This window comes from Podarcis raffonei, chromosome 7 (genome assembly GCF_027172205.1).
Source record: "Podarcis raffonei isolate rPodRaf1 chromosome 7, rPodRaf1.pri, whole genome shotgun sequence".
NCBI lineage: Eukaryota > Metazoa > Chordata > Lepidosauria > Squamata > Lacertidae > Podarcis > Podarcis raffonei.
This window is the reverse complement of record NC_070608.1, coordinates 88,911,963-88,928,060: the sequence shown is the minus strand read 5'-3', so window position 1 is coordinate 88,928,060 and position 16,098 is coordinate 88,911,963. Positions and strand designations below refer to the sequence as shown.

General features: G+C 44.7%; 1 protein-coding gene across 1 annotated transcript in view; it reads right to left on the bottom strand.

The window, feature by feature from the left end:
• Window positions 1-16,098, bottom strand: part of SORCS2 (sortilin related VPS10 domain containing receptor 2) — a 122,361-nt gene that overhangs the window by 91,645 nt on the left and 14,618 nt on the right. The window contains exon 2 of the mRNA XM_053397582.1: window positions 11,637-11,704. Coding sequence (XP_053253557.1) covers window positions 11,637-11,704 — 68 coding nt within the window. The remainder of the gene's footprint in view (window positions 1-11,636; window positions 11,705-16,098) is intronic.

The following is a 16,098-nucleotide window of genomic DNA, read 5'->3' as shown; positions in this document are numbered from 1 at the left end:
TTGGTACTGCAGCTGATAGTGGTCTTCCCCAGCCCTTATGCCCCCCACTCCCTCAAACTCACACTTTACAGCTCCTTGCAGGAAATTGAAGCCTGTGGGGTGATGGTGTCAATGCTATTTATTATTTATCAGGTGTTTTGAAAACTGCCTTTCAGTATTATCACTCCCAAGACAACTAATGAATCAGATAAAACTGATAAAAACAATAAAAACAAATACGAACAATAAAAACAGCAGACTAGAAAAAGCAAAAATAAAATTGTAGCGGAAGAATAAAACCAATTCACTTGGGCTTTTAAGAGCTCTTGTTGCATAGTGCTAAAAAGACGTAATGATAGATGCCAAGTGAGACTCCCTGGGTAAGCTGAGAAATTGCTGATCTTGTAACAAAAATATGTGAGCTGTCCCTAAATTGTCCAAACCAGACGATTGCAAAGTAGTGCATATACCACCAATTTTAAAAGAAAGATCTAGGACCATGAGCATAACTTCTGATCCTTGTAAATTGGAGGAAAGCATGGTTAAATATAAAGTTATCAATCATACAGAACAGCTTTCTCCAGCCTTTCTAGATGCTTGGACTACAACTCCTATCAGCCCTAGTTCAGCCCACATGGCCAATGGTGCTGGATAACCAGTCTCATAAAACCAATAAAAAAAGGTAACGGTAAAGGACCCCTGACAGTTAAGTCCAGTTGCGAACGACTCTGGGGTTGCGGCGCTCATCTTGCTTTACTGGCTAAAGGAGCCGACATTTGTCCGCAGGCAGTTTTTCTGGGTCATGTGGCCAGCATGACTAAGCCACTTCTGGTGAAACCAGAGCAGCGCACGGAAACGCCGTTTACCTTCCCGCTATTTATCTACTTGCACTTTTGACGTGCTTTCGAACTGCTAGGTTGGAAGGAGCTTGGACCGAGCAACAGGAGCTCACCCCATCGTGGGGATTTGAACCGCCAACCTTCTGATCGGCAAGCCCAAGAGGCTCAGTGGTTTAGACTACAGCGCCACCTGTGTTCCAACATGCTTAAGTCTAATTAATGCATGATGTGGTTAATACCACAGAGCAGGGATGTCCAACAGGTTGATCACGAGGGATCACTGGTAGACCCAGTGAGGTTTTGGTAGATCGTGGTCGATCGCTGGGTCCCTTTCCTTAGCATTGGTAAAACAGAACCCGCCCCTGCCCCCTCCTCCCGCCCTCCATTGTTGCACGATCTGCAGAACGGAAGACGGAGTTTACTCAACGAGGCTGTTTGTTTCCGCAGTGATCTTTTGATGAGTGGCTGATCCCCTTTCTCCCTTGATCTTAGGCTCGAATTCTAAAAAAATGGGGGCTTTCCACCTCCCTATAAAAAAAGCTCAATAACTTTGACCTGAATCTGTGTGTAGAATGCAGTCTCTTGCGAGTTGGCCACCCCTGCCATAGAGTAAGCTGCCTTGCCAGGCTTAGTCTAGGTCACTTCCCCTCACCTTGGGAGGAAATAGGTAATCAAGCCTATTGTTCACCTCCAGTCTATCTGAGAAACTCAACGTTTGAAGATGTTAGAGCTGGTTGTTCCAGCTCAGCTATATGGCTCTCACCAGCCATTCTTGAGTTCCTATATCAATAATTTAGGAACTTCTACAACTTTGTAACTAAGTGACATTTTACTGCCTGTGCAACCTTTTCTGAAGCATATGAATCTGATCTTTGGAAAGTTTGTAAGTAAAATATTTTTAAAATTACCAAATGTCTTTTCCTATGCTGGGGGAAGAGGGAGACTTGGGGGGGGCACACCTTTTTAAGGGGACATTTTGGAACTCACTTTAAAGGGCACATATTTTAAAGGTTTAAACGCCTATGTTTCTATGCTTTACTTTGCTGCATATTTTGTGATTTTAAATCTCTGCTAGGGTTCTCTCACCAAAGGGCACTTGCCCCAAACTTGGATCTTGGCTTTTAGGTATTCTCCTTTCTATATATTGTTCTCCTGAACCAACTAATGGTCAGTGTAGTGGTAGTCTAGAAATATCTGGAGGGTCCCAGCTTGGAGAATGGCAGATATAAAAGAACAAGCCTTGCTAAAGGAGACTCAGTGTGGCTTCTGACTAGCCTTTCAGAGTTCTTTGAAAATATCAAACAGAATGTGGAGAGGGGTGATTCAGCAGGCAGAGTACTTGGACCTTTAAAAAGCTTTTGATAAAATCCTCATTGAAGGCTCCTAAACTGCACTTTATCATACGATAAAAGGGAAGGTCCACTTATGGATTAGTAGCTGGTTTAATTAGAACTGGATGCAAAGAGTAGAAATATATGGATGGTTCTCACAATGGAATAAAGAAGTAGAATCTCCCCAGGGTTCTACAGGTGCCTTTAAAGTGGTTCATAAGTGAACTGGCTTTTAGGGTGAAAAGTCAGGTGGCCCCAATTTTCTAAGGCAGTGAAAAACAAAGAGTTCCAAAAACTAGGTGAAGAGGCAAGCAGGAGCCGCGCGGGCACGCAGAGGCACTGCCAGGAGGACTGAGCCTGAACCCAGGACCTCATCAGTGGGGGGTCGGGGGTGGGCAGGGCCAGGGAAGAGGCTGCATGGTGGTGGCAGAGAGCACAGTGGTAGCGCCTCTCCCTCTCAGAGAATGAAAGGCGAGGAGTGCCCCTCCTCCCAACTTTGCACATGTGGCCCTTTGCCCTGGCACCAGGTGGCACCGGTGGGAAGCATTTCATCAAGTGTGGTGGCACTTCCTTGGTGATGCAGCTCAGAGGTTTTTGTGAGCAAACGTCAGGTGTAATCTTTGTCAGTTTTAGCCTTGGGTTGGGCTCAACAGTCCTCCCATTTCTGTATTTGGATTTGAGGGTGACAAGTGATGAAAATCCTATCTCGTACAGGGATGTGAAAAATAAAACCCTTTCCCCATCATCATCCAATGCATTATGAGACTCATGAGGCCTGGTCTAGGGCCTTGCTAACCTTTTAATAATTCTGTCCTCCATCATCACATCAAGGAAAGTAAGCGCAGAGCTGAGTACAGATAAATTTCACTCTGTTGCATCCTTTCCACAGGCCTCCCAAATGGATCTCACAGACCATAGTTTAAAAACTTCTGCCTTAGCCCATAGTTAATACCATTTCGACCAATCAATCTTAGCCAGCCTCAAACTTTTTTTGGCATATGGACAAGATTCTGAAAGATTCAGTACAATAAAACCAGTTAGCAGAATCTGCATCTAACAATTAAAATACTGTTGTATTTCATTCACAAATCCTCACTGTGTGTTGCAGCAACCTGGCTACTATCTCCATCTTATCCCCATCCCGAGTAAACATTAGGAAGGTCACCTTGCATACATCTGACTGCCATTCCCTGCTAACAACCAAATGATTAATGAACTAGACTGAATTGTCTGATACAAGCGGCAGTGCAAAAGAACATGCACAACTAGTTCTATATGAATCTTCAAATGTCTCAAGGGCTGTCACATGGAAGAGGGAACAAGCTTGTCTTCTCCTGCTCCTGGGACTTGAACAAATGCCTTCAAGTTACAAGAAAGGAGATTCCAACTAAACATCAGAAAAAACTTTCTGACAGTACAGTAAGAGCTGCTTGACTGTGGAATGGTAGAAGAAGAAGAAGAGTTTGGATTTGATATCCCGCTTTATCACTACCCGAAGGAGTCTCCAAGCAGCTCACATTCTCCTTTCCCTTCCTCTCCCACAACAAACACTCTGTGTGGTGAGTGGGGCTGAGAGACTTCAAAGAAGTGTGACTGGCCCAAGATCACCCAGCAGCTGCAGGTGGAGGAGCGGAGATGCGAACCCAGTTCCCCAGATTATGTGACTACCGCTCTTAACCACTACACCACACTGGCTCTCCTTCAGGAGGTGGTGGACTCTCCATTGGAGGTTTTTAAGCAAAGTTTGGATGGCCATCAGTCAGGGATGCTTTAGCTGAGATTCCTGCATTGCAGAGGGTTGGACTAGATGACTTGGGGTCCCTTCCAACTTCACAATTCTATGATTCTGTCCACATCTCTGCGAATCGTAATACCATTTCCATTTCTACTGTGTGTGTTTCTCATTCTTTGCATACTGGGACAAGTGAATTGTTGTAAGTGTAAGCTACAGTCAAGCAATGTAGATGAGATCATAGAATGATAGAATTGTAGTGCTGGGTGGTACCAAGGGTCATCCGGTCCAACCCCCTGAAAACAGACATTCCTTTGAGGCGACCATAACCTAGGTTTAAGGTGCTCTTTGGCGACTAGCATTGGTGGTCATTAATCTGAAGATACCCAGGTGTGGATCACTGTGGCTGAGCTTCCTCTGCTTGGGAGGAGGAGCAGCTGGCACATCAGCCTCAGTTGGTGGAAGGCACATTGCGTCACAGCTGTCTCTGGTCCTTCAGTGACATTTATCTGGGTCCCCAGACAGCAAACATGATCCTTTAGGTCAGAGGAGTAGAACCTTGTCCCTTCCAATAAACAAGGCCAAGGCCAAGGCCAAGGCCAAGGCCAAGGCAGGAGGCGGTTAAAACAACAGGGAATGGTCGCTGAGGTGACCACTCGTTTACCCATTCAGCTATAATTTATCATTGTGGCCATATTTTGATGCACACTGGTGGGCACCTTGCTAGGAAAACATCATTTTAGGTTACTGTTGCTTTCAAAAACCACAAACACATGCATGGAGTGAGCGCCATCCTTAGCAATTTAACCAGGCCTTGGTCCTTACATAGACAATGCTTTGTTTTTAATCTGTGGCATTCTTAATTTGTTTGTCACCACAGCACTTAGTTGCAGCTGGCTAAATCTGCAGAAGCTTAACAGAACACTGGCATTTTGTTTCCTCTCAGCTTCCAACACCAGTTTATCACCATGGCACCTCCCTGAATAGGCCTGATATCAATTCTGCCATCTACTGAGAGCCTGAGAACACTTTCTTTTTAAATCTGTTGGCACTTTAGAAACTACCATGGAAATTCTTGTATAAACCAAGCACCCTTGAATTTGGGAGGATGCAATGAAACCCAAACCTTTAAAGTCCTCCCTACTTTTCTAAAATAAAAAGCAATAATTAGGACCAGGAGAGTCTCCCAACCACCAAATATATTAAAAAGAAAACTTTGTGTGTTAAAAGTTTTCTTGTTTAATTCTTTCTAGTTAGGGTAAATAAGCTTTATTGCACTAGCCAAAGGTCATGACAAAACCATACAAACACTTTCAGGAAAAGAAATATCTATATAACTGTATATAAAAAGCAGAGCCAGTGCCTGAATAATCAAAATCATAAAATGAAGATTCACACATAGAATGGGGACTCCACACAGCATACAGTATTTTCCTATCTCTCTGAATCTCCCTTACAGTTTACTGCAATTTTGTCCAGGTTCTTCTTCCTGATCTTTCTTGCCGCCAGTGCAAAGAGGACCACATTATAAGTTACTGGAGCATTAGCATCACTGAGCAGCCAGAGAACCCTCTCCACCAGGGAGAGGCAGGTTTCCTGGACAAACAAGGGATTTGAAAAGTGCCTCCTAGGTTCTGTGTATAGCGGGCAATGTAATAAATAATTTTGGACACTCTCCACCTCCAGTTGCCCACAAATACAAAGTCTATCTGCTTACGGGACCCTGTTATATGCCCTTACAGGTCAGCAGAAGGCATTATGTGTTAAAATATGCTTCTTTTTTTTCTTCCTTAGGCAAATCAACCACTGAGAGCAGAACAATGTGTAGACAGGCAAGGGAGGGAGCAGGTTTTTAAAGATGCGCCGCTGCTTTCTCAAAGCTGCCCACAACCAGCCTCCCTCCACAATACGGGGTGAGGGCAGCCCAGTCGGAGGGCTGTTGCCATGACTGAGGTGAAGAAGCAGGAAGAGACTCTCTCTGGTGAGTCCAAGTCTTCTTGCCTGGCTTCTCTCTCCAGCAGCGGAAGCAGCATCCACTGCCTGAGAATTGCTCTTGTGCATGAGGTGTGGAAAGGAGCAAGGAAGGCAGAGATTTCCCCCCCCACACACACACACACAGGAGAGCTAGAGGGCAAGGCTGCTGCCTCATGCAGCCTGCAACTTCCTGCCATAGAGAGAAAGTAAAACCACAGGAGTGCCACAAGGGTGGGAGCAGAACCTGCCCACTGCCCCTGAAGCTGCCACCTTCATGGTCAGTTTTAATTTACACAGAGGCTGAATCTACACATAAATTAAAAAGCTGTGAAAATGCTTTTTAAAAAAAACATTTTAAAATACATATGGAATTCCCCATAAGCTCACCTGCACCACCTAGTGTCACATTTGTATAATGCACTTAAAGTGCACTTAGAATCATAGAATCAGAGAGTTGGAAGAGACCACAAGGGCCATCGAGTCCAACCCCCTGCCAAGCAGGAAACACCATCAGAGCACTCCTGACATATGGTTGTCAAGCCTCTGCTTAAAGACCTCCAAAGTAGGAGACTCCACCACACTCCTTGGCAGCAAATTCCACTGTCGAACAGCTCTTACTGTCAGGAAGTTCTTCCTAATGTTTAGGTGGAATCTTCTTTCTTGTAGTTTGGATCCATTGCTCCATGTCCGCTTCTCTGGAGCAGCAGAAAACAACCTTTCTCCCTCCTCTATGTGACATCCTTTTATATATTTGAACATGGCTATCATATCACCCCTTAACCTCCTCTTCTCCAGGCTAAACATGCCCAGCTCCCTTAGCCGTTCCTCATAAGGCACTTAAAATGTTATCTTTCAGCTGTATAGCTAAGTCCCCAAAAGATATGTTTGGCAGTGACCAGTGCTTTTTTTCTGGGAGGACGCAGGGGTATGCATACCCCTAAACATTTTGTGTTGCCCCAACCGACCGACCAACGGACGGATTGACATGCCAGCTGTCTCCACAGTAGCAGCGCAGACTGGAGCTCCATCATTCTCCCCGCCTGTGCCCAAAGAGGTGAAGACAATGGCGCCACCACTGCTCCTCCTCCTCTTGCCGGGCTAGAGTAAGCCAGCGAGCACTGGCCCCTCCTCGCTCAAGCCGCCCGCCCTCTCAGCACCACTGCCACCTCGAGTCCCTCGTCCAGGGGTTGGGGGTAGGGAAGAGGAAGGGGGAGCAGCCAAAATGAGAGTACCCCTAAACATTTTTTAGAAAAAAAAGCACTGGCAGTGGCCATTCATTCCCCTGCCCTCCAATAAGGTGAATGGCATCCATTCACTTAAGATGGTGGGGAGAATGAGAGCCCTGATCTCAGGGACACCGCAGCCAGCTCCAGTCACATATCACTGCCTGCTCCATCCCAGCAACAAGGAACACAGGGTGAAAGTTGTATTTAAGCCAGCACCCTTGCTGGCAAACAAAATGAGCTTCTCCCATGGCGGCTGCACAGCACTGCAATTATGAAGCGGCAAGGAGCAGCTGATGGCAGCTGGGAGGACGACTCATCAAAGAAGGAGAGCCAGTCTGCAGCTTCAAGAACAAAACCCTCTTGCAGGCAGGATGGGGGGGGGAGCAGAGGGGAGCAGCTGGAAGGAGGAAAAATAAGGAAGGGAAAGAGGCAGGAGGCACCACTAGAGAAGCCAGGTCTGCCAGCCCTCACCAGCCATGGTGGAAGTAACTAGGGCAACTCTTTACCTTCCAGCAGACTTTCCTTGGGGCTGGAGTGGCAAAACCACATCCTCCCCTGTAATATTTTTCCTGTCCCAGTCCCCGCCCCCCATCTTTTTCTTGTGTAAGCCCCTGCTAAGGCACAACTCTGGAGTGCCACAGAAAAGGTCATTGCCATCTACACAAAGACAAAAGGATTCAGTTGTCTTATGCCTGTACAACTCCCTGTAATGTGACCCTTGGGGCCCTAATAACAGACACCCTGAAGCAATAGCAAATCAGCCTCCCTTTTGCGACATTAAGGTCTGGATTCAACTACCTTGTACCTTTAGTGAAAGCCAGCACAAGGACTCCCATAATGGGGCTTTTCTCTCTCCTTGCCTCGTGCCACCCCCAGGCCTCCCCAAATCTGCTCTGGAAGGTCATGAGTGTTAGAAAAACACTGGGGCCTAATTCGAATAGTAGAATGTCTGGCATCTGGTGGGTGTGGCTTTGGTGTTCTGCTCCGGAATTGGCCCCTCCCTTTGTGTGCTCAGTTAAGTTCAGTTAGAGAGACAAACTGTCATTCTTCATTCTTGTCTCATTCCTGCCTTATGATGCTGTTTTAGTTTCCCTCAGATAGTATGTTATTGTGTTACAATTTTCTTTATTATTAAAGCTTTGCTTGACATAAACGTGAGCCGCTTACTTTGCTGAAAGAAATAAACTCTGCTGAAGAATGGTGGAATATTAAACTGGGTGTGAGGGGATATTTTAATCATCCCACCTTCCACAGCAATGAGAACCCCCAGAACAGCACACGTGGGGAAGGGGAGATCATCCCATTAGAAGAAATTACAGAATTAGCTCCTTAGCACTAGGCTAAATTCCAGCCAAATTCACTGGGTCCCAGGGACTCCACTCCAACTGTGTTCTAAGTGCATTATTTTCTTAATATGTTTATGGTTCCCACTGAATTCTAAGGGCAAGTAGACTAGCTGTCAGAAGAAGCACAGTTCAGTGATTAAGTCCCCCCACCAACAATTCCTTTACTTTCTACCATGTAGGTGGATGGCGTTCATTTACTTGTATGTCCCCAAAAAAGTGTGTAGCACATGTGGCAGTGCTTGTGCAAAGTGCCCTTGACACTGGACATGGCCTCTGTGGAGAAGGACCCTGCAGTGGTAGAACTGGGCCTCTGTCCACAGCACACAGAAAGACTCTTTGCACCCCTTCATGGGCTTCCACCACACACTCCACCAACCTCTACCACAACCTCTCATCATGCCTGGCATTTTGATAATACCTATAAAATTTAATCACAGGGGTTTTAAAAACAAACAACCATAATCTCAGTGTTTCCGTGTTGATAAAATTACAGAATTAAGAGAGATGCTGCAAATGCCTTCAGAAGCATAGGTTGTATTTTGCCGCAAATCTTGTTACTTCTGCGTTGCTCATGCATGATAATCAGTAATCCATAATGGACTGGATGGGAGCCAAGCAACTGATGCTCAGCCCAGGAAATCAAAGGCAGTGTTGGTAGGAGGCTCATCTGCACTAGGAGGTTTGATTTAACCTGTTCTGGGTTAAGCCTAAAGCAGAGACAGTGAGTGATGCATAAGCATTTAGCACATGTTCCAAAAGAAGTACAGTATGTTTTTATTTTCTCCAGTGTTTCTGGACTAAGCCCATTATTTGATCTACTTCATGAATCTTCCCTTTTAGGAAAACTTTCTTACAATAAAATCAGCTTACAAATCATATTCTAAATTACGCAGCAACATATACACAAAACAAATGTGCAGCTACATAGAAACATTATAATTATAACCAATAACACATGGTCACAAAACAATTAAACTGCAGCAGCCAGACAGGATATTAAAACATTAAGATTATTGTTATTATTTATTAATTGCTTATTGCACAAATGTCTCTGACTGACTTACAGCATATTTTAAAACCTAAGCCCAAGAAAAAAATGAATTGTAATACTACACAAAAACACATACATTATTTTTTTAAAATACACTGAGACATATACACAAACATAGGACCCAACTCCTAGGGACCGTGGGGGCTTCAGCCACCACAATAAAATATTTGAGGGGGCTGGGAGTTGATGGGCATTCCCACTCAAATGGTGTGTGTGCACTGTGTTATGTGATTGATTATGCAGGGCAGCATTTATCTGGGCCCCCACAATATTTTATTCAAGTTGGCACTCTTGTACACAAAACAACACTCCCCAATAACAGTAGCAGAATGCTCTCATAGCATGCTAGCACAAAGCACAAAAACATGAGATCACAAAATAAATTTGCACCACAATAACAGCAATCCCATCAAAATCCTTAAGGGTGCACACCTACGGCCTCGGAAGAGAGCCACAGGAGTTTGCTGCTGTCCCTCTCACAGGTGAGGGAAGGAGAGGAAAGGGAGATCTGCAGACAGAGCAGAGATCTGTTGCCACTGGGGAAGCCACCAGTGCTCAGTGGAGCCATAAGTACTCCAACTGGGATAGGAGAGGACAAAGGGCATACTGGGCCATGGTTTTTTTGGGGGGGAGGGTTAGATGTGCCCACATGACACATCTAAGCCCCTCTTTTTTCCTCCAGCCTTCCAGCCTGGGTAGGGCGAGCACAGCAAGGGTTGGGATCGGTCAGTTCTACTTCTACACCCCCCCCCCTTCATCAGACTGGTGTGTAAAATTACAAAAAGGCAGTAGTAAACAAATAAATGTAAATGGCCACTTAAATGTGGTAGACTTGTAAAAATAGTTAAAGGCTATTGGGAAATTATATAGAATGAGATTAAAAAGATGTTCAAGTTGATGATTCCCAAGAAACCCAAAGCTTTTCTTATAGGAATTATAGATAATGATGTACCAAAAGAGTTGGTTAACTTATTTATGTATATCACAGCAGCAGCACGAATACTGTATGCCCAAAGATGGAAAGAAGAAGTTCCAACAAAGGAAGAATATGTGGAACAGGCAAGATTAACAGCAAAAATTAAAGATCAAAACAAAAGATCAAGACGAAAAACTCCTTGAGGTCTAGAGACCTTTTATTGAGTATTTAAAGAACTACTATAGCAAGATGAAAACACATGCAGGACTTGAAATATGAGCAAGCAACAGCATTAATTATTAAGATAAATAGGTTAAAATTGATGTATTGAATAGTATATGCGAAATATGCAGCATTCAAGAGTAAATATGGAAACCATGGAAGGGGAGAATGGGAAGTCAAAGGATAAAGTAATTTACAGTACATCTTAAAATTTGTAAAGTTTTTTCTTTCTGTGTGAAAAACCAATAAATAAGAGTTAGAAAAAACAAAATAAAATAAATGGGCACTGAGATGGTGTACTTCCCCCAGTGCACAAACACATGCCCCCCCCTCCGGGCGCCATGAAGGCATGCTCTGCCGCTGAGTATGAATCACACTGAAGTAAATGGAATCTTAAGTAACTTGCAGTCATCTCTTGCAGATTTCCCCCCATTAAAATCAGTGGATGATTTAAATATAGACTAAAAAAAGTGCATGAATATAGTAAGAAATTCATCACATCCATTAAGAACAGCTAGAAGCATTAGGTGGGGTGTGCTAGTGCATATATGTATTTGATCAAGGTTTTAAAGGTTAATCATCATTAATGTTGCAGTGTTTAACACTGTTAAAAAGTATTGAGTTCAGTATGGTTTACTTTTGAGTAAACATGTGCAGACATGTAAAAATGTTTATAAAGCAAACTAACGCACCCAAGACTGCACATACCACATCCTGAGCTAATTTACTTGCCCATTTATTTACACAACTAAAATAAATAAGATAACATAAGGCTAGAAGAGATCTGAACAAAATTAAGGCTCTGGAAGTTTACAAATAGGTACCACTCTCGAAAAAGAAATACTCTCCTGTAATCTCTAGTTATTATTAAAATTGTAACATCAGAGGAGTATCTATTGCTCCAAACCTTTAAATGTCTTTCCAAGTTTTTCAAGCTGCTCTTTGAAGAGAACAAAAGAAATAAACAGCAAGATGTGACTCTATCTGACCACATACTGAGTGCATGAGACAATAACATACCTCCACAAAGAGCTCTCCAATACTTTGCCCATATCACTGTGGTAATACTTGGTAAGGATCAGAATCACCTAAAGGAAAACAAATGAATAAGAGAACTAAGGTATTTATGTTAGACAGCAAAAATAATAAACAGCAGCATGCAATTAAATAAATAAATGTCAAGACTTTGAGTTCTTAAGAGTTATTTTATGTTTACCCTCATCTAAGACTGTCCCACTGAAATCAGGATTGGGTGGTAAAAGTGGTTTTTTAATAATAATGAATAAAACCACAAGCAAACACAAGAACTATGCACATACTACAATTGAACTAATTTCCGAGCTTATATTTACATAAAAAGGTAAAGGTAAAGGGACCCCTGACCGTTAGGTCCAGTCGCAGACAACTCTGGGGTTGCGGCGCTCATCTCGCTTTATTGGCCGAGGGAGCTGGCGTACAGCTTCCGGGTCATGTGGCCAGTATGACTATGCCACTTCTGGCGAACCAGAGCAGTGCACAGAAAGACTCTCCTCCCTGGAAGAGAGGGGAGTGGTTGTGGGCGGGAGCCCGAGCACCGCCCCTAGCAGGGGGCGTTAGCCCCCTGCCTCCACCTCTCCTGGCTGGCGCCCACTCCCCTCGGCAGGCACCCAACCAGGTGCCTCCGAGGGGGCGTGCTCAGCAGCCTTTTGCTGCAGCGCCAGCCTCTCCCCGGCCTCATTCTTCGCCGTCGTCTCGTCGCAAGTCACCCACCCTCCACTCCCTTTGAGTTAGGGCTTAGGTCATTGGCCTTGCTATGGACCTTAGGTTGGTCGCCCTGGTTGTCCAGGGGGCCTGGTAGGAGTTTTTCCATTTGGCATTAGGCCTTTTGGTTTTTTCGCCTACCTCGTAGCAATCGTCACAACTTTTGTGGTATTGGTTAGGCATTGGAATAATGTGTTGTGGTGTGTCGAAGGGCTAGGTGTGGCCATCGCCTATGCCTTCAATTTTTGGGTATTCCGTTAAAGGAATCTGGCGGTCGTGTATTCTGTCCGATGCCTGCTTGGCGGGAGGCCATGGCACGACCCTCGGTGACATCAGGGGAGAGCCTATAGTTGGATTAGCATCAACAGGCTCCACCTACTGGTGAATAAACCCACTTGTTTTAGAGATCCAATGCCTAAGCCAATACCTTTTCACTGCTGTAATCAATAAAGTTGTGGCCTTTCCTTGCCCATTAACCTTATATCATGTGTCCTTGTGTATTCATTTCACATTGCGGGGGTCAGGTCCTCGAACCACAAATGGCATTTACCTTCCCACCAGAGCAGTACCTATTTATCTACTTGCACTTTGACGTGCTTTCGAATGGCTAGGTTGGCACGACCTTCTGATTGGCAAGCCCTAGGCTCTGTGGTTTAACCCACAGCACCACCCGCATCCCCTTATATTTACATAGCTAACATATATAAGAATTAATGGAAGGTACTCCCATGTCAGTATATATTTTAGCCTAAAAGCAACACACTACTCCACAGACTTTTTGTTTTGAATATGATAAATTATTTCTCTGCTAAATTGAACTTCTGTGAGAGTCTACAATAAATAAATAAATTATATTATTGAAATAAGGTCAGAAATGCATAATGCTCAAAGAAAGAAGAGATTAATTTATTGGTTACTTCATACTATTCAATAATATTACAAAACTATAATTTTAGAACTTTACAATCCATTTTGGCAAGTGGGCTGCCACTTACTATCACCATCAAATGTGGGCCATATATTCAGTGGTGAAGCTGCATGCTCTGCTACCAGGGATGGAGAGCAGGTGGGGTGTGGCTGGTGCCCCCCCTGGGGGCGTGGTGTGCATCCCAGGGGCGTGGCATGCGTTCTGGGAGCGTGATGTGCTGCCTGTGGGGGCATGGTGCCCGGCGCGCAGGAGGGTGGCAACGTGTGTCTGGGGAGGGGGCACCACGATAGCACCCTACCGGAACACTGGTGCCGGTGGCGGTCCGCTCCCTCCGCACTCCTGTTCCTCCGCCAGTGCTTATATTAGGTACTAACACCCACAGGATAATCAGTATTATGGAAAAAGTATTATGTTTTTAAAGTAGCTGTATTATTTACTGATAATATAATGAAAGCTTTTGAGTGGAAGATTTTTCATTTAAGCAGTTATGGAGCAATTAAGGCCACATCTGCACCAAGCATTACTATATCACTTTAACAGTGGCTTCCCCCACAGAATCCTGGGAACTGTAGTTTGTTAAGGGTGCCAAGAGCTATTGAGATACCCATATTCCCCTCACAGAGCTACACTTCCCCAGTGTCCTGTGAAGAGGGATCAGTTGTAGCTCTGAATAGGAGTCTCTTAACAATTCTCAGTGCCCTTAACAAACTATAGTTCCCAGAATTCTTAGGAGGAAACCGTGACTATTAAAGTGACGCAATAGCACTGCAAATGTATGGTGTGAGAACCTCAGAGCGGCTTATAAAAGAGTCCCAGAAAATATTCCAGCCAGGCACTAGTCAACACAAGAGAATATATTAGCAATACAGTGGTACCTCAGGTTAAGTACTTAATTCGTTCCGGAGGTCCGTTCTTAACCTGAAACTGTTCTTAACCTGAAGCACCACTTTAGATAATGGGGCCTCCCGCTGCCGCCGTGCTTCCACAGCACAATTTCTGTTCTCATGCTGAAGCAAAGTTCTTAACCTGAAGCACTATTTCTGGGTTAGCGGAGTCTGTAACCTGAAGCGCATGTAACCCGAGGTACCAAAGTATCTGGAAAACTCAAGAATCACTTAATAAAGAGTTACAGTTTGAAGCTTTGAATTAGACACCAGGGGCAACTATGGAAAATATGCCTAATCTGTTTGGTTAAATGGATTATTTAACTGCCCTTATGCCTGGAAGCTGAAGCCAGAAACCTCCACCCTAAAACCTCACCAGAACAATGAAGCGAGTAGAGGAGTTGTGTAGGACTAGAACAACATGCACATATTCAAATGCCCTATCTAGATAAATCATTTTCTGATTTAATACAGTGATTAACAAATTAAGCAAAAGTGACTCTTGCTTGACACAGAGAATAACAGGCTTGAGCAGTTTAAAAACACAGTTGACAAACACAGGTTTTCAGCAGCAAATATGGTTAGATTGGGGTTTAATGCTGCAGTCTAGTGGATATCTAGGTTAAAGAAAGTAAAGGGAACTGTATAACGCAATGTTTTCCATGAGCTATGGTTGCTTAGGCTGACTGGCCCTAGGTAACTCAGTGAGCTAATGGCTGACTGAAGATTTGAACTCAGGTCTCTCCAGTCCTAGTCTGGCACTTTCATCGCACTACACCACAGAAGCTCTCCATTAGAGCAGCCACCACCATCTGCCTATTTTAGTTAGTTGTTTCTCTTCACCTTTCAATCCAGAAGGACCTTCAAGGCAGGAAAGGGTGAGACAACCACCTCAGGTGACAGGATCGGCAGGGACAGCAGATTCAGCCCCCACCAAAAGCATCACCTGCTGCTGTCACTGTGGCAGCAACAGTTGCCACACAGTCCTTGGAGGCCAGATCTGCTGCCTCCTGGCAGTCTCCACAATGCCACCTCTACAGCAGCCTCATGGTGAACAGAAGGTGCTTCTGGTCTCCTCCCAAAATCTTGCCTCATCACTTCTTGCCTAGCAGTGTGTATGTGTGCATCTTGTGGATAGCCTCAGGTGCCAAAATGTCTTGGGCTGGCTCTGCTTCAAGGTAACTTGTTGTTGTTTAGTCGTTTAGTCGTGTCCGACTCTTCGTGACCCCCTGGACCAGAGCACGCCAGGCACTCCTGTCTTCCACTGCCTCCCACAGTTTAGTCAGACTCATGCTGGTAGCTTCAGGAACACTATCCAACCATCTCATCCTCTGTCGTCCCCTTCTCCTTGTGCCCTCCATCTTTCCCAGCATCAGGGTCTTGTCCAGGGAGTCTTCTCTTCTCATGAGGTGGCCAAAGTATTGGAGCCTCAGCTTCACGATCTGTCATTCCAGTGAGCACTCAGGGCTGATTTCCTTCAGAATGGATAGGTTGGATCTTCTTGCAGTCCATGGGACTCTCAAGAGTCTCCTCCAGCACCACAGTTCAAAAGCATAAATTCTTCGGCGATCAGCCTTCTTTATGGTCCAGCTCTCACTTCCATACATCACTATTGGGAAAACCATAGCTTTAACTATACGGACCTTTGTTGGCAAGGTGATGTCTCTGCTTTTTAAGATGCTGTCTAGGTTTGTCATTGCTTTTCTCCCAAGCAGCAGGCGTCTTTTAATTTCGTGGCTGCTGTCACCATCTGCAGTGATCATGGAGCCCAAGAAAGTAAAATCTCTCACTGCCTCCATTTCTTCCCCTTCTATTTGCCAGGAGGTGATGGGACCAGTGGCCACGATCTTCATTTTTTTGATGTTGAGCTTCAGACCATATTTTGCGCTCTCCTCTTGCACCCTCATTAAAAGGTTCTTTAATTCCTCCT